The sequence below is a fragment of the Pseudophryne corroboree genome, chromosome 4, assembly GCF_028390025.1.
Source record: "Pseudophryne corroboree isolate aPseCor3 chromosome 4, aPseCor3.hap2, whole genome shotgun sequence".
NCBI lineage: Eukaryota > Metazoa > Chordata > Amphibia > Anura > Myobatrachidae > Pseudophryne > Pseudophryne corroboree.
The window spans coordinates 76,401,098-76,418,594 of record NC_086447.1 but is presented as its reverse complement, the minus strand read 5'-3'; the positions used below and the strand labels follow the sequence as shown (position 1 = coordinate 76,418,594).

The 17,497-nt window shown below is 44.0% G+C and overlaps 1 protein-coding gene across 3 annotated transcripts in view; it reads right to left on the bottom strand.

Moving 5' to 3' along the window:
* LOC134908919 (cytochrome P450 2K6-like) overlaps nt 1-17,497 on the bottom strand; it is a 170,197-nt gene that overhangs the window by 116,364 nt on the left and 36,336 nt on the right. For all 3 annotated transcript variants that reach the window (XM_063915165.1, XM_063915164.1, XM_063915166.1), the window contains one exon: nt 14,489-14,651. In XM_063915165.1, the coding sequence (XP_063771235.1) occupies nt 14,489-14,651 (163 nt within the window). The remainder of the gene's footprint in view (nt 1-14,488; nt 14,652-17,497) is intronic.

The window sequence follows — 17,497 nt, the reverse complement described above, 5'->3', positions numbered from 1 at the left end:
AATGCAAGAAATCAAGCTTACCTTTATGCAGTTAAGAAACACCAAGTGAAAGTGAAAGTAAGTGCAAAAACACTCCCCATGCTGCTGCTGCTGACGTCATCACCAATAGACGGCGCCTGAGCAGTGACTGGGACAAAGTGAAAATGAAAGTGAAAGTAAAAACCGTTACCATGGTTACAATGATACATTGTACAAACGGACATTACTACAAATGATCTTACAGCAATACTACAAAAAATAGCAACATAACCATTATAAGAAACAATTAAAGGAAATCATTTCATTCAGTCCATGCGGGGAAACGGTATTCAAAAGATGTATCCATTTAATTTCTAACTGCAGAAGGATCTTTCCTCTATCACCCCCCCTGATATCTTCCTTGACATGGTCCAACATCATGTAGCGTAATGAGGAGAGACTGTGCTTGCAAGTTTTAAAATGTTTGGCAACAGGCTGATCTATGTTTTTCCCTTCCAATATCTGCTTAATGGCACTGCGGTGTTGTGCCATTCTTTCTTTGAACTGGCACACCGTTTTGCCTATGTAATATAAGCTGCAAGGGCACCTAATGCAGTAGATCACATATTTGCTGGTGCAAGTAAAAGCATGTTTTAATTTGATCTGTTTACCACTATGTGGATGCCTGATATAATTGCCGGTGTCCAGATAGGTGCAAGTAGTGCAACCTAAGCACCTTATATTACATAGGCAAAACGGTGTGCCAGTTCAAAGAAAGAATGGCACAACACCGCAGTGCCATTAAGCAGATATTGGAAGGGAAAAACGTAGATCAGCCTGTTGCCAAACATTTTAAAACTTGCAAGCACAGTCTCTCCTCATTACGCTACATGATGTTGGACCATGTCAAGGAAGATATCAGGGGGGTGATAGAGGAAAGATCCTTCTGCAGTTAGAAATTAAATGGATACATCTTTTGAATACCGTTTCCCCGCATGGACTGAATGAAATGATTTCCTTTAATTGTTTCTTATAATGGTTATGTTGCTATTTTTTGTAGTATTGCTGTAAGATCATTTGTAGTAATGTCCGTTTGTACAATGTATCATTGTAACCATGGTAACGGTTTTTACTTTCACTTTCATTTTCACTTTGTCCCAGTCACTGCTCAGGCGCTGTCTATTGGTGATGACGTCAGCAGCAGCAGCATGGGGAGTGTTTTTGCACTTACTTTCACTTTCACTTGGTGTTTCTTAACTGCATAAAGGTAAGCTTGATTTCTTGCATTTGTTATATACCTGACGAAGGATAATAAATCCGAAACGTTGTATTCAACCCAGGAGTGTCCGGGTTTCTTATTTGAATTAAGTCCACGAGTGCCGCCTACATACCATACTTATATCAAACTCAGAAGGAAGGCACCGGGCAAGATGTCTACATTTATTTGGCGGAGTGCCGAGTGTATCTTTACTCTACTATAGGTTGGACTGCCATATCCACACCATTGCTAAGGCAACCGCACTTCTTTGAACCAAGTGGGTCAGTATATTTTCTTTGATTTTATCCTGCACCTGACCGCACATCATGGATACGATACCAGAGGACGTTCCAGGATACAGAGCAACTACACTACTAACAGGGGAAATTCTATCCTTATCTGATATTGATGCCAACAGGATCCTGATTACAGACAAGCTGGCACAAACTACTGGAGTCAAAACCAGTGAACAAATCTATACTGATTTTCTGAGACTCAGAAACAGGGAAACTGATTTCTACCTACATGGAGTATGCTTATCGGACTATTTTCGGGAGAAAAAAATCCCCAGGGGCTTTCGCATTAAAAACATGCCCACCATTGGACGCTTCAACACAGATTTCTGTCGGAAATGGGCAGCCGTTTTAAATAAAGCCTCGTTTGACTTAATGCTGCTCGTCATTGAAGAATCCACAAGGGAGTTAGCCATCACCAGAGAGAAAATTAAAACTCTGGAGCAGAACAGCCTGGATGCTCTGATCTCAGATACTTCTGTGGACTGGATCGCTAAATTAAACACAGAGGTAGAAAAATACAGATCTGAATTAATTCAATTTAAAACCAAAAAATTGGCTACTGTCAATAGAGACTATGATGAGAACCGGGTATACTACTGGGCGAATCCGCAACCGGGCGGACGGAGACCATACCGCAGGAGGTTCAATAAATTTAATAAACAATCTGGACGATCATCTCAAGATACTGACACCTCCAGTGGAACTTCTCACAGTGAAGCAGAACTACCAAGCACCAGTCGCACCAATTCCAGAGGTCGTTCCCCTTTAGGGGTAAAAACGAGAGCAAAGGAGGACGGCGCAGAAGACAAAGAACCAGACGTGGCGGCCAATGCCAAAGGGAGACCAAAGCGAGCTGCAAAAACAACAAAGAAATGATATATAATTTATCATCACGCACATTGACTGACATTGAGACTGCGGTGTTGAGTAAAGGTTTGAATTTTGTTCAGACTAACCCCCATAATAGTCTCAAAAGCAAAGTTGATCTGAGTCGCCTTAACAGGCAACTGAGACTGAAAGAATTCTTTAGTAAAAATGACTCTGATAAACCTTTAACTAAAATTGATAAACCAGCATGTCCTGTTAAACCAAAATCTAACTTTGACCCCTATTCTTCCAACACAGCCATAAAAGCTTTCACTAGAACTGTCACTAATTGTATTGATTTATGTGAAAAAGAAAATGTCACTAGCACCATGAATTTATCACCTGCTGAATGGCAGGCATTGCGTGATCTTGCGACCTGTAATGACATAACAATACGCCCTGCCGATAAAGGTGGGGGCATTGTGGTGCAAGACTTATGTGATTATAGAGATGAAGCTTACAGACAGTTATGTGATGATAATGTGTATACCAAGCTAGAGGCTGATCCCACTGCTATGTATCTAAGGGAGCTTGAGGATGTCTTGCTGTCTGCGGTTGAGGCTGGACATATTACTGAATCTGTAAAGAATGCTTTGTGTTGTAATTATCCACGGGTACCCGTATTCAATATGCTTCCCAAATTGCATAAAAACAGTGAGAAGCCACCTGGCAGACCCATTGTGTCTGCCAGGGACTCCTTGTACTATCAAGTATCCAAATATCTTGACTTTTACCTCCAGCCGGTAGTTCAGAATCAATCTACATATCTGAAAGACACGACAATGTTTTTGCATAAACTCAGATCTTTTGGTGTTATACCTGAAGACTGTTGGCTAGGCACTATTGATGTAGTAAGCCTATACACTAGTATTCCTCATGACAGGGGACTCGAGGCTGTACGAAGTTTGATTACCAATAACACCCTCTATCTTGGTCCTAATGTGGATTTTTTCTTGCAACTTTTGAGGTTGGTTTTGGAGAGAAATTATTTTATTTTTAACAATGAATTTTTCCTGCAGACCCGGGGTTGTGCGATGGGATCTTGTGTCGCACCAACCTACGCGAATGCTTTCATGTTCCTAGTTGAACACCAATTGTTCTTTGATGACCAGGACCTGGCCAATCTCATACCCCTATATACAAGATATATAGACGACGTGTTCCTCCTATGGAGGGGCACAGAGGAGGTATTCACTAATATGATGTCACTGGCCAACACTAGGGACAGACACATCAAGTTTACGTGGAACATTCAAAAGGAAAACATACATTTTTTAGATGTAGAGGTAAAAATACGTGGTGTTGACTTCAGTACATCTATTTACCAGAAACCCACTGATTGCAACAATATGCTGCATGCCTCCAGCCACCATCCGAGCTCCCTTAAAAGAGGTCTCCCCTATTCGCAATTCTTACGGGTTCACCGCATTTGCAGTGATCCTGTTGATGAGGTGAATAAAATGGAACTTATGACTAAAAAATTTCTAGAAAGGGGGTACAGCAACAAGGATTTACAATCAGCTAAAATTAAGGCACTCAAAGCACCTAAAGTAAAGAATATCACCTGTCCCAAACCTAATAAAATAGACACTACCATGATTTGGGTCAACAATTACACGGTATCTACTAAGACCATTGTCAGTACCGCTAAAAGGGTTTGGCCAGTAGTCCAAGCAGACCCAGACCTTGCAGAATTGTCTGAAAGTGCATTACTACCTTGTTATACAAGGGGTAAAAACATCGGGGACCATGTGATACATGTTGACATTGCTAACATGTCACCCACATATCCTAAACACTTCATGACTAAAAAACCAGGAAACTACAGGTGCTTAGGTTGCACTACTTGCACCTATCTGGACACCGGCAATTATATCAGGCATCCACATAGTGGTAAACAGATCAAATTAAAACATGTTTTTACTTGCACCAGCAAATATGTGATCTACTGCATTAGGTGCCCTTGCAGCTTATATTACATAGGCAAAACGGTGTGCCAGTTCAAAGAAAGAATGGCACAACACCGCAGTGCCATTAAGCAGATATTGGAAGGGAAAAACGTAGATCAGCCTGTTGCCAAACATTTTAAAACTTGCAAGCACAGTCTCTCCTCATTACGCTACATGATGTTGGACCATGTCAAGGAAGATATCAGGGGGGGTGATAGAGGAAAGATCCTTCTGCAGTTAGAAATTAAATGGATACATCTTTTGAATACCGTTTCCCCGCATGGACTGAATGAAATGATTTCCTTTAATTGTTTCTTATAATGGTTATGTTGCTATTTTTTGTAGTATTGCTGTAAGATCATTTGTAGTAATGTCCGTTTGTACAATGTATCATTGTAACCATGGTAACGGTTTTTACTTTCACTTTCATTTTCACTTTGTCCCAGTCACTGCTCAGGCGCCGTCTATTGGTGATGACGTCAGCAGCAGCAGCATGGGGAGTGTTTTTGCACTTACTTTCACTTTCACTTGGTGTTTCTTAACTGCATAAAGGTAAGCTTGATTTCTTGCATTTGTTATATACCTGACGAAGGATAATAAATCCGAAACGTTGTATTCAACCCAGGAGTGTCCGGGTTTCTTATTTGAATTAAGTCCACGAGTGCCGCCTACATACCATACTTATATCAAACTCAGAAGGAAGGCACCGGGCAAGATGTCTACATTTATTTGGCGGAGTGCCGAGTGTATCTTTACTCTATATATATATATATATATATATATATATATATATAATCTTTAATCCGGCACTCGCTCCAATATAAAGCATCAACCTGTGTGCCAGTGCTATATATTAACAAAGTCCCCACTGAACTGGACCTAGGTCACAATCCAAAATGGGTAGCAGTTGATTTACCGACGGACACAATACCGACGGTCATAATCCTGACAGCCATTGACCGACAGTCAAAATACCGGCACGGTCAAAATACCGACATTCATTATACCGACATGTCCAAAATGTCAACATAGTCAGAATACTGTAATTTGAAATGCCGACATGTGTTTTTAAGGATTTTTTGCCCAAAAACAGACATGTTCATACTTTACCATCTAAGTGGACCTGGAAGTGGAATATAATAGTGTGCCGAGCGCAGCAAGCCATGTGAGGGGATACAGTACACTTACACAGTGTCCACGGTGTCCATGTCGACCTATGTCCACATTGACACAAAAAAAACAGAAAAATTCATGTCGGTATTTCAAATGTCGGTATTCTATATCAGCATTTTAAACATGTCGGCATAAATAATGTCAGTATTTTGACCGTGTCGGTATTTTGACTGTTAATCAATAGCTGTCGGGATTATGACTGTCTGGATTGTGTCCGTAAGTAAATCATACCGAACCCATCCAAAACACGGCACTGTTTTTTTTATGTATTAAAAAGTTACCACATTCCAATAGTAAATGTGTCACGTTTTGGGCCTCGCAGAGTCCCGTCATCAGGACATGAAGAATGGGTGACAGTAGTTAGGAGTCCTGACGACGAGAGCCTGTGAGGCCCGAAACGTGACACGTTGACTATTGGAATGTGGTAACATTTTTAATACATAAAAACCAGTTCATGAAATCTTGGAGTGCCGTGTTTTGGATAGTGACCTAGGTCCAGTTCAGATGGGACTCATAATATATATATATATTTATATATACAGTGCATATATATATATATATATATGTGTAGGTTTGGAACTCCAAAAGCTTAGACTCAAATGGCCGGTACCTCCATAAATGAAGTATACTGTACACATAGAAAGATGCGGCACTAATGGCATGAACAACAAAGACACGTTACTTGCAATAAAGGGTTAACAACGTTTCAGTTGTGCAAGCAACTGTCATCAGGTTTTAAACCTGAGGACAGTTGCGTGTACAACTGAAACTTTGTTAACCCTTTATTGGAAGTGACATGTCTTTCTTATTCATGCCATGAGTGCCGCATCTTTCTATATGTGTATATATATATATATATATATATATATTACGAAGGTGCGGTGGGCACTCTTCGTGTTTTGTGTTTTGGTTTTGGTTCTGGATACCCGCTCGTGCTATGGATCAGGATTGGTTTTGACAAAACCACCCTTTCGTGTTTTGGTTTTGGTTTTGGATCTGGATGATTTTTGAAAACACATAAAAACAGCTAAAATCACAGAATTCGGGGGTAATTTTGCTCCTACGGTATTATTAACCTCAATAACATTCATTTTCAGTCTATTCTGAACACCTCACAATATTGTTTTTAGGCCAAGAGGTTGCACCGAGGTGGCGGTATGACTAAGCTAAGCGACACTGGTGTGCAACACAAACACCTGGCCCATCTAGGAATGGCACTGCAGCGTCAAGACAGGAGGGCAGATTTAAAAAATAGGCCACAAACAGCACATGATGCAAAGATGAAAAAGAGGTGCACCGAGTTGCAGTATGACTAAGCTAAGCGACACAATTGTGCATCACAAACAACATGGGACGTGCTGGAATTTGCCCAGATGTAATGCATGCACAATATTGGTGTCACAGGAAGGTGTACCCCTAAACCACACACACATGGCAAAGCCTGCAAAATTAATTTGGATAATATTAATCCTTTTATTTGGAGTAAATAATATACAGCACAGGACACCACCACTGGACTTATGGCAGCACAAGACACGACCACTGGACTGATGCAGCACAAAACAGCACTACTGGACTGGACTTATATGGCAGTACCCCTGGACTCTTACGGCTTTACCCCTTGACTTGTACGGCAGTGTCACACAAGATGGCACTTTAAAAAACTAGTTCCCAAACAGCACATGATGCAAAGAAGAAAAAGAGGTGCATGTTGGAATTGTCCTTGGGTCCTCCCACCCACCCTTATGTTGTATAAACAAGACATGCACACTTTAACAATTCAATCATTTCAGTGACAGGGTCTGCCACACGACTGTGGCTGAAAACAGTGGTTTGTTTGGGCCCCCACCAAAAAAAGGAGCAATCAATCCCTCCTTGCACAAACTGGCTCTACAGAGGCAAGATGTCGACCTCATCCTCATCCTCCAATTCCTCACCCCTCTCAGTGTGTACATCCTCCTCCTCACAGAGTACTAATTCGTCCCCACTGGAATCCACCATCTCAGGTCCCTGTGTACTTTTTGGAGGCAATAGCTGGTTAAGGTCTTCCTGGAGAAATTTATCATTCATTTTGATGAACATCATCTTCTCCACATTTTCTGGAAGTAACCTCCTACGCTGATCACTGACATGGTTACCGGCTGCACTAAACACTCTTTTGGAGTAAACACTGGAGGGGAGCCAGTTTGTGCAAGGGACTCCAAATTGCCTCTTTTTCCTGTCAGTATACATACGGACTGTCTGACATGCCTACTTGGATGTTGTCACTCATATAATCCTTCACCATTCTTTCAATGGTGACAGAATCATATGCAGTGACAGTAGACATGTCAGTAATCATTGGCAGGTCCTTCAGTCCGGAAAAAATGTCAGCACACGCTCCTGACTGCTCCGCATCACCACCAGTTGGTGGGCTAGGAAATCTTATCCCTTTCCTCGCAACCCCAGTTGCAGGAGAAAATGAAGGAGGAGCTGTTGACGGGTCACGTTCCGCTTGAGTTGACAATTTTCCCACCAGCAGGTCTTTGAACCTCTGCAGACTTGCGTCTGCTGGAAAGAGATACAACGTAGGCTTTAAACCTAGGATCGAGCACGGTGGCCAAAATGTAGTGCTCTGGTTTCAACAGGTTGACTACCCTTGAATCCTGGCAAAGCGAATGAAGTCCCACATACTTTGCGGAATTGCTCCATCTTAGCTCCTTTTTCAATTTCTCCAGCTGCTTCTGCAAAAGCCTGATGAGGGGAATGACCTGACTCAAGCTGGCAGTGTATGAACTGACTTCACGTGTGGCAAGTTCGAAGAGTTGGAGAACCTTGCCCTGCGCTTGAGTCAGCTGCATTCCACCTCCTTTGCCTATATTGTAGGTGGATGTATAGGCTTGAATGACCTTTTGCTGATCCTCCATCCTCTGAAGCATATAGAGGGTTGAATTCCACCTTGTTACCACCTCTTACTTCAGCTGATGGCAGGTCAGGTACAGGAGTGTTTGCTGGCGCTCCAGTCTTTGGCACGCAGTGGCTGAATGCCGAAAGTGGCCAGCAATTTTTCGTGCCACCGACAGCATCTCCTACACGGCCCTGTCATTTTTCTAAAAATTCTCCACCACCAATTGAATTGTATGTGCAAAACATGGGACGTGCTGGAATTTGCCTAGATGTAATGCACGCACTAAATTGATCGCTCGCTGTCGATTTTCGCAGTGCAGTGATCAGGTTTCTACTGCACATGCACCGCAATGTGCACGCGTTTCGTATGGGTACAAAGCGGATCGTTGCTGAGCGATGGATTTAACGAAGAATCCATTTGCACAGCCGATCGCAAGGAGATTGACAGAAAGAGGGAGTTTATGGGTGTCAACTGACTGTTTTCTGGGAGTGGTAGGGAAAACGCAGGTGTGTCCAGGCGTTTGAAGGGTGGGTGTCTGACGTCAATTCCGGCACCAAAAGACTGAAGTGATCTCAAGGGCTGAGTAAGTCCTGCGCTACTCAGAAACTGCACAAACTGTTTTTGCAGAGCTCGGCTGCACAGGCATTCGCACACTTGCAAAGCGAAAATACACTCCCCCGTGGGTGGGGACTATGCATTTGCATGGCTGCTAAAAGTAGCTAGCGAGCGATCAACTCAGAATGATCCCCATTGTCCGATATCACAAATTCCCAGGAGAGTCTAAGTGGGGTAAACCATTGTGCGATGATGTCCCTCAGTTTCTGTAAGAGGTTGTCAGCAGTATGCCTCTTATGGAAACTGGTGATAAACAGCTTAGCCTGCCTATAACGAGTTGGCGTTTGCGAGATGCTGCTACTGGTGCCGCTGCTGTTGTTGCTGTGGGAGGCAAAACATCTACCCAGTGGGCTCTCACAGTCATATAGTCATTAGTCTGCCCTATTCCACTTGTCCACATGTCCGTGGTTAAGTGAACAGTGGGTACAACTGCATTTTTTAGGACACTGAGGACACTTTTTCTGATGTCTCTGTACATTCTCGGTATCGCCTGCCTAGTGAAGTGGAATCTAGATGGGATTTGGTACCGGGGACACACTACCTCCATCAATTCTCTAAGTCCCACTAAACTAATGGCGGATACCGGACGCACGTCTAACACCAACATAGTTGTCAAGGCCTCAGTTTTTCCGCTTTGCAACAGGATGACTGCTGTCAAACTGTATTTCATCTTCCTTGCAAAGGACTGTTGGACAGTCAAATGCTTACATGAAGTAGTACAAGTGGTCATCCGTCTTCCCCTCTGGGATGACGATCGACTCCCAGCAGCAACAACAGCAGCAGCAGCAGCAGTAGGCGTTACACTCAAGGATCCTACGGAAGAATCCCTGTTAGGAGAGGACTCCTCAGTCTTGCCAGTCAGTGACATGGCCTGCAGGACTACTGACATTCCTGACTAAGGAGGAAGATGACATTGAGGGAGTTGGTGGTGTGGCTTGCAGGAGCTTGGGTACAAGAGGAAGTAGGGATTTAGGTGTCAGTGGACTGCTAACGCTCTTACCCAACGTTTCACAACTTGACACTGACTTCTGATGAATGCGCAGCAGGTGACGTATAACGGAGGATGTTCCTAGGTGGTTAACGTCCTTAACTGTACTTATTACGGATTGACAAAAGCAACACACGGCTTGATACCTGTTGTCCGGATTTGTGGAGAAATAATTCCACACCGAAGAGGTGTCTTTTTTGGTATTTTACCCAAGCATGACAATGGGCTTATTCATCCCACGGACAACAAATGTCTCCCCCGGTGCCTGATTTAAACAAACCACATCACCATCAGAATCCTACTCGTCAACTCTCCTCCACAGCCCCAGCAAAACCCATATCCTCATCCTGGTGTACTTCAACAGTGACATCTTCAATTTGAATATCTGGAACTGGACTGTGGGTGCTCCTTCCAGCACTTGCAGAGGGCATGCAAATGGTGGAAGGAGCCACCTCTTCCCGTCCAGCATTGGTAAGGTCAGGCATCGCAACCGCCGACACACTTGGACTCTCCTTGGGGATTTGTGATACCATCTTAGAACGCACAGTTTTTTACGGTGCTTTTGACAGCTTAACTCTTCTAATTTTTCTAGTGAAAGGATGAGGGCTTCCATCATCATGTGAAGCTGAACCACTAGTCATGAACATAGGCCAGGGCCATAGACGTTCCTTGTCACTCCATGTCGTAAATGGCATATTGGCAAGTTAAGTTTCTCCTCAGAACATTAAAATTTATTTTTGGGGGTCTTTTTCTGAACTTTGGCTTTTTGGATTTTACATGCCCTCTGCTATCACATTGGGTATGGACCTTGGCAGACGACTTTGATGGCATTTCATCATCTTTGTCATGACTAGTGACAGCAGCTTTAGCACTAGGAGGAAGTGGTTCTTGATCTTTCCCTATTTTATCCTCCAAATTTTTGTTCTCCATTATTTTTCTGGAGTTATAGAACACAATATTTGGCACAGGAGAGTGTACCCCTACACCACACAGGGCAAACCCTGTAAAAATTATTTGGATTACATATTAATAACCCCTTTATTTGGAGTAAATAATATACAGCACAGGACAGTACCACTGGACTTATACGGCAGTACCACTGGACTTGTACTGCAGAATCACTAGATTTACACGGAAGTATCACTGGAATTATATGGCAGTACCAATGGAATTATACGGCAGTACAACTGGACTGGATTTATTCAGCTGTACCACTGAAATGGATTTATACAGCAATACCACTTGACTTATATGGCAGTATCACAGGAATTATATGGTACTACCACTGGACTGGATTTATATGGCAGAAACACTGGATTTATACGGCAGTATCACTGGAATTATTCGGCAGTACCACTGGATTTATATGGCAGGACCATTGGACTGGATTTATATGGCAGTACCACTGGACTAATACGGCAGTACCACTGGACTTATATGGCAGTACCACTGGAATTATATGGCAGTACCACTGGACTGGTTTTATACGGCAGTATCACTGGACTTGTATGGCAGTAATAGTGGACTTATACAGCAGTATCACTGGAATTATACGGCAGTACCACTGGATTTATATGGCAGGACCACTGGACCTTTTATGGCAGTATCACTGGAATTATATGGCAGCACCACTGGACTTATACGGAAGTACTACTGGACTGGATTTATATGGCACTACCCAGGGCCGTAACTACGTGTGTGCCAAGTGGGCTTGAGTCAAATTGACTCATTACATGCCGCCTCTGCTGTGTGCGCGGAGAAGGAGGAGGAGGGAGGGGGAGCAGGGAGCCGCAGCAGCGCTATGTCATTGGTAGTAAGCGCCGCTGCAGCATCCCCCTCTCCTTCTGTATTGGCTGCCCGGCGATGCTGTGGATGCTGGGATGCGGTTCCCTGCTCCCCCTCCCTCCTCTTCTTTCTCACCTCACTGTCTGCACCGAGGGAGCTGCACGAGGAGCCTGACTGCCAGCAGGGAGATGGTAAGTATATCTCTCTTTCTTTTTCTCTCTCTCTCTCTCTCTCTCTCAGGGGGACACCGTCTGCTGCAATGTGTAAAAAGGGGGACTGGCTGCCGCAATGTGTAAAAAGGAGGACTGGCTGTCGCAATGTGAAAAAGGGGGCCTGGCTACCGCAATGTGTAAAAAGGGGGACTGGCTGCTGCAATGTGTAAAGAGGGGGCCTGGCTGACGCAATGTGTAAAAAGGGGGCCTGGCTGCCGCAATGTGTAAAAAGGGGGACTGGCTGCCGCAATGTGTAAAAAAGGGGACTGGCTGCTGTAATGTGTAAAAAGGGGTACGCTGTCTGCTGTAATGTATAAAAGGGGCTCTACCTGGTGTAGTGGCACTACTGTGCAGCGTAATTTGAATAATGTAGACTACTGTGCACCGTAGTATGAATTGCTTTTATTTTGTGGCCATGCCCCTTCCCCGTGAAGCCACGCCCCTATAAATGTTTTGCGCGCCTACGCCGCGCACTGCCCCTATCTTACATGGGGGGGGCACCACTGTCGTTTCTAGCACACAGCGCTAAAATGCCTAGTTAAGGCACTGGCACTACCACTGGACATATACGGCAGTATCACGGGACTTATACGGCAGTACCACTGAACATATACGGTAGTACCACTGGAGATATACGGTAGTATCACTGGAATTATATGGCAGTACCCCTTGACTTATTCAGCTTTACCACTGTACTGGACTTATACAGCAGTACCCCTGGGCTTATATGGAAGCACAGGTACACCACCACTGAACTGATGCAGGACAACACAACACCACTCCAATGGACTGGACCTAGGTGGTCATTTCGAGTTGATCGCAGCCAGCAACATTTTGCTGCTGGTGCGATCAACTAGACCACGCCTATGGTGGAGTATATTTTAGCTTAGCAGGGCTGCAAACGCTTGTGCAGCACTGCTAAGCTAAAAAAGTTTTGTGTAAAAGAAGACTAGCCCTAGACCTTCTTACCCTGTGCGACAGCTCCAGCAATGCAGGTCCCGGCTTTGATGTCTGACAACCGCCCTCCGTCCTTCTGACCAAGCCTGCGTTTTCTCCACCACTCCCGAAAACGGCAGCCAATGGTCTGGTGACGCCAAGGAATGCCTTCTTTCTGTCAATCTTCTTGTGGTCGCTGTTGCGACCGCTTTCCTCGTAATCCGCACCGTAACCCGGCAACCCCTGTCACCGGGCAACAACGCGCATTCCGGACCCGTTTGCACCGCAGTGACAAACTGCTGCGTGCGAATGGGTCGGAATGACCCCCTTAGACAGCAGCACTGGACATATGGCAGCAGAGGACACCACTGTGACTGGACTGATGCAGCACAAGTCACGTCCACTGTACTCATGCAGGACAACACATCACCACTGCACTGGACTTATACAGCTACACTGGACATATGGCAGCAGAGGACACCACCACTGTGACTGGACTAATGCAGCATAAGACACTACACTGGACTGAGCAGCACAAGACAGCACTGGAATCGCCACCCCACTTTCCCTCCCGCACAGACACTGAGGACGGAGACACGTCCTCTCGTTACTCTCTCCAATTCCAGAGTGAAAATGTCTGTGACGCACGGCTCCTTATATAGAATCCAAAACCCGTGAGATAACGACAGCTGGATGATGACGTTTTGCCTCGTTCTGGTTTCCGAGTCTGGTGGGAAAACCCGAGATGGGTTCGGATCAGGGCTCAGGTAGTGAAGTCCGGTAGGGTTCAGTTCTCAGGGAACTGAACCTGCTCATCTCTAATATATATATATATAAATGTGCAAAGTCAGGAACGAAAATGCCGTAATGACATTGAAACGTTGATAGAATATCAGACTTGCTTGTCTGTCTTTCTTTTCACGCCGTGAGTGCCGCACGACTTTGCACATTTATATTGGACACAGCGCATGCTGTTACCAGGGAGGGCACCGGCTTATTCACTGCTATACCTACTTTCGGACATTGTGAGTGCCGTGAACTTTTTGTACTTATATATATATATATACAGGTTGAGTATCCCATATCCAAATATTCCGAAATACGGAATATTCCGAAATACGGACTTTTTTGAGTGAGAGTGAGATAGTGAAACCTTTGTTTTTTGATGGTTCAATGTACACAAACTTTGTTTAATACACAAAGTTATTAATAATATTGTATTAAATTACCTTCAGGCTGTGTATATAAGGTGTATATGAAACATAAATGAATTGTGTGAATGTAGACACACTTTGTTTAATGCACAAAGTTATAAAAAATATTGGCTAAAATTACCTTTAGGCTGTGTGTATAATGTGTATATGTAACATAAATGCATTCTGTGCTTAGATTTAGGTCCCATCACCATGATAGCTCATTATGGTATCTAATTATTCCAAAATACGGAAAAATCCGATATCCAAAATACCTCTGGTCCCAAGCATTTTGGATAAGGGATACTCAACCTGTATATATAAATGTATATTATATATAAAATGACTTATTGAAAATAAAAAACATTTACCATTGTCCTTTACCAGTTTAAACGTGATTGGGGCAACAGGTCTGTCAGAAAATTCCTCTGCGTGGTTGATTAGAGCATCTTTGATCGTATCATAACCACTTAGGACGACCATCTTTAGCAAGCCCAAATGAAGGCAGAATACTGGACCGTATTTCTTAGACATCTGAGGATACAATAAACAAAAGCATAAGCAACTGAAACTATAGCATACTTGCCTACTTTTGAAAAAGCATTTCAGGGAGATTGTGAAAGTAACACCTATCAGTGTGGGCGTGTACTTCTACATCTGAGAGGCGTGTAATGAAAATGACTTACATCCAAATGTAAATGAGCCCCAAAGTCAGTAAGATCTACTTGTTGAAGAAAAGACACTGATATTTTTTGGCGATTTGTTTGTGTATTGTATTTTACAAGAGGTTCCATATACTGTAAGTGGCCATAGGGATCATTGTGCCTTATAACCAATGCAGGGAAATGGTGCTGATGATACCATTTAAATGTATGTATCTGATTTCTTTTTTTCAGGGAGATTGAGGGACCATTCAGGGAGTGAGGGAGATTGCTACTTTTTCAGGGAGTCTCCTGCAGAATGAGGGAGGGTAGGCAACTATGAACTATAGTAAGTAATAAATCGCAATAAGGTAATAATTTCCTACAACTGGTACCCAGAAATAGTGGATTAGCATGCACTGCTGTAGCAGCTGCTGATCTCAGTGATATATCACAAAGTGCCTTATTCATGTTTGTATGCATGTCTTCATTGCGTGAACATCAGCAGTGCATACAAACCTGAATTATGCCCAAAGTGACCTTCCTGTTTCCTCTGAGTGGTGGGAGTCAGGCAGCTACCAGCACACAGGGGCAGATGTACTGTATTAAGGTGGTCATTCCGAGTTGATCGCTCGCTGTCAATTTTCGCAGTGTAGTGATCAGGTGAAAAAATGGCATTTCTGCCCATGCGTATGCCCCGCAATGTGCAGGCGTGACGTACGGGTACAAAGCTTTTTGTGGTTGTGCTCAGGTTCTAGCGAAGTTTTCTTTCGCACTGGAGGCCGCAAGAAGATTCACAGGAAGGGGGCTGACCATTTTCAGGGAGTGTTTGCAAAAACGCAGGTGTGTCTGAAAAAAAGCAGGCGTGGCTGGGCGTTCACTGGGCGTGTGTATGACGTCAAATCCGGACACGAATAGGCTGAAGTGATCGCAAGCGCTGAGTAGGTTCAGAGCTACTCTGCACAAACTGTTTTTGTAGAGCTCGGCTGCACATGCATTCGCACTTCTGCTAAGCTAAAATACACTCCCCAGTGGGAGGCGGCATAGCGTTTGCACGGCTGCTAAAACTAGCTAGCGAGTGATCAACTCGGAATGACCCCCTAAGCCCAGAGAAGTGATAAGTAGAAGGTGATAACGCACCAGCCAATCAGCTCCTGCCATGTAACAGGCTCGGTTTGAAAAATGTCAGTTAGGAGCTGACTGGCTGGTGCGTTATCACCTTCCACTTTATCACTTCACCAGGCTTAATACATCTGCCCCACAGTGAGTGTACGATAGGCAGTAGCTGCATGATGCGGCCAGGTGGATCCAGTTTCCAGGAGACCTTTCCAGGTGGTCATGAGCGCCACCCGATTTTTGTGAGTCTCCCGCCTGTTCCGCAAGGGTAGGCAAGTATGCTGTAGTGAAGGGATTATTTTAAAACCATGGACTATGTAAATCCTGAATACTGTGTCTGTTTCTGGTAAGTATGAAAATGATTGCTATTCCAACCCTCAGGCCAACCTCTGAAACGTTGATTGTTCAGGTATTCTATATTGGCAGCTGCGAATGAAGATTGTAAGACTGTTGTATAGAATAAAGCAATTGAGGTTGTGGAAAGAAGTTACAATAATGCAGTATTTAAATTCATGTCACTTTTTTTCTTTGTAAATATTTTATAGTCACAAATAGCAGAATTTTGTATAAATTTCCATTCCGCAGGCCTGGTTCTGAGGTGAGACAGTGCTTCCCCAGGGGACCTTTTCTGCATATCTCTGATCAAAACGAAAATTTCCAGCAGTACTGAATATTGGGGGTAATTCCAAGTTGATCGCAGCAGGAATTTATTTTGTTAGCAGTTGGGCAAAACCATGGGGGTAATTCCAAATAGATCGCAGCAGGAATTTTTTTTTAGCAGTTGGGCAAAACCATGTGCACTGCAGGGGAGGCAGATATAACATGTGCAGAGAGAGTTAGATTTGGGCGGTTATTTTGTTTCTGCACAGGGTAAATACTGGCTGCTTTATTTTTACACTGCAATTTAGAATGCAGATTGAACAGATTCAAATCTAACTCTCTCTGCACATGTTAAATCTGCCTCCCCTGCAGTGCACATGGGCCCTCATTCCGAGTTGTTCGCTCACTAGCAGATTTTAGCAGCATTGCACACGCTAAGCTGCCGCCCTCTGGGAGTGTATCTTAGGTTAGCAGAATTGCGAACGAAAGATTAGCAGAATTGCTAATAGAAATTTCTTAGCAGTTTCTGGGGGTGATTCCGAGTTGTTCGCTCACTAGCTGCTTTTAGCAGCATTGCACACGCTAAGCCCTCTGGGAGTGTATCTTAGCTTAGCAGAATTGCGAACAAAAGATTTGCTAATTTTCTCGTAACGATTACCCCGCAGTTTCTGAGTAGCTCCAGACTTACTCTGCCATTGCGACCAGGTCAGTCCTTTTCATTCCTGGTTTAACGTCACAAACACACCCAGCGTTCGCCCAGCCACTCCCCCGTTTCTCCAGCCACTTCCCCGTTTCTCTAGCCACTCCCGCGATTTTCCCTGAAACGCCTGCGTTTTTCCGCACACTCCCAGAAACACCCACTTCCTGTCAATCACACTCCGATCAGCAGGACGATGAAAAAACTTTTACTGTTACGCCGTGAGTAAAATACCAAACTTTTGTGCTAATTTACTTGGCGCAGGCGCACTGTGAACATTGCGCATGCGCAGTTTGTGACTAATCGCTCCATAGCGGAAAAAAAAT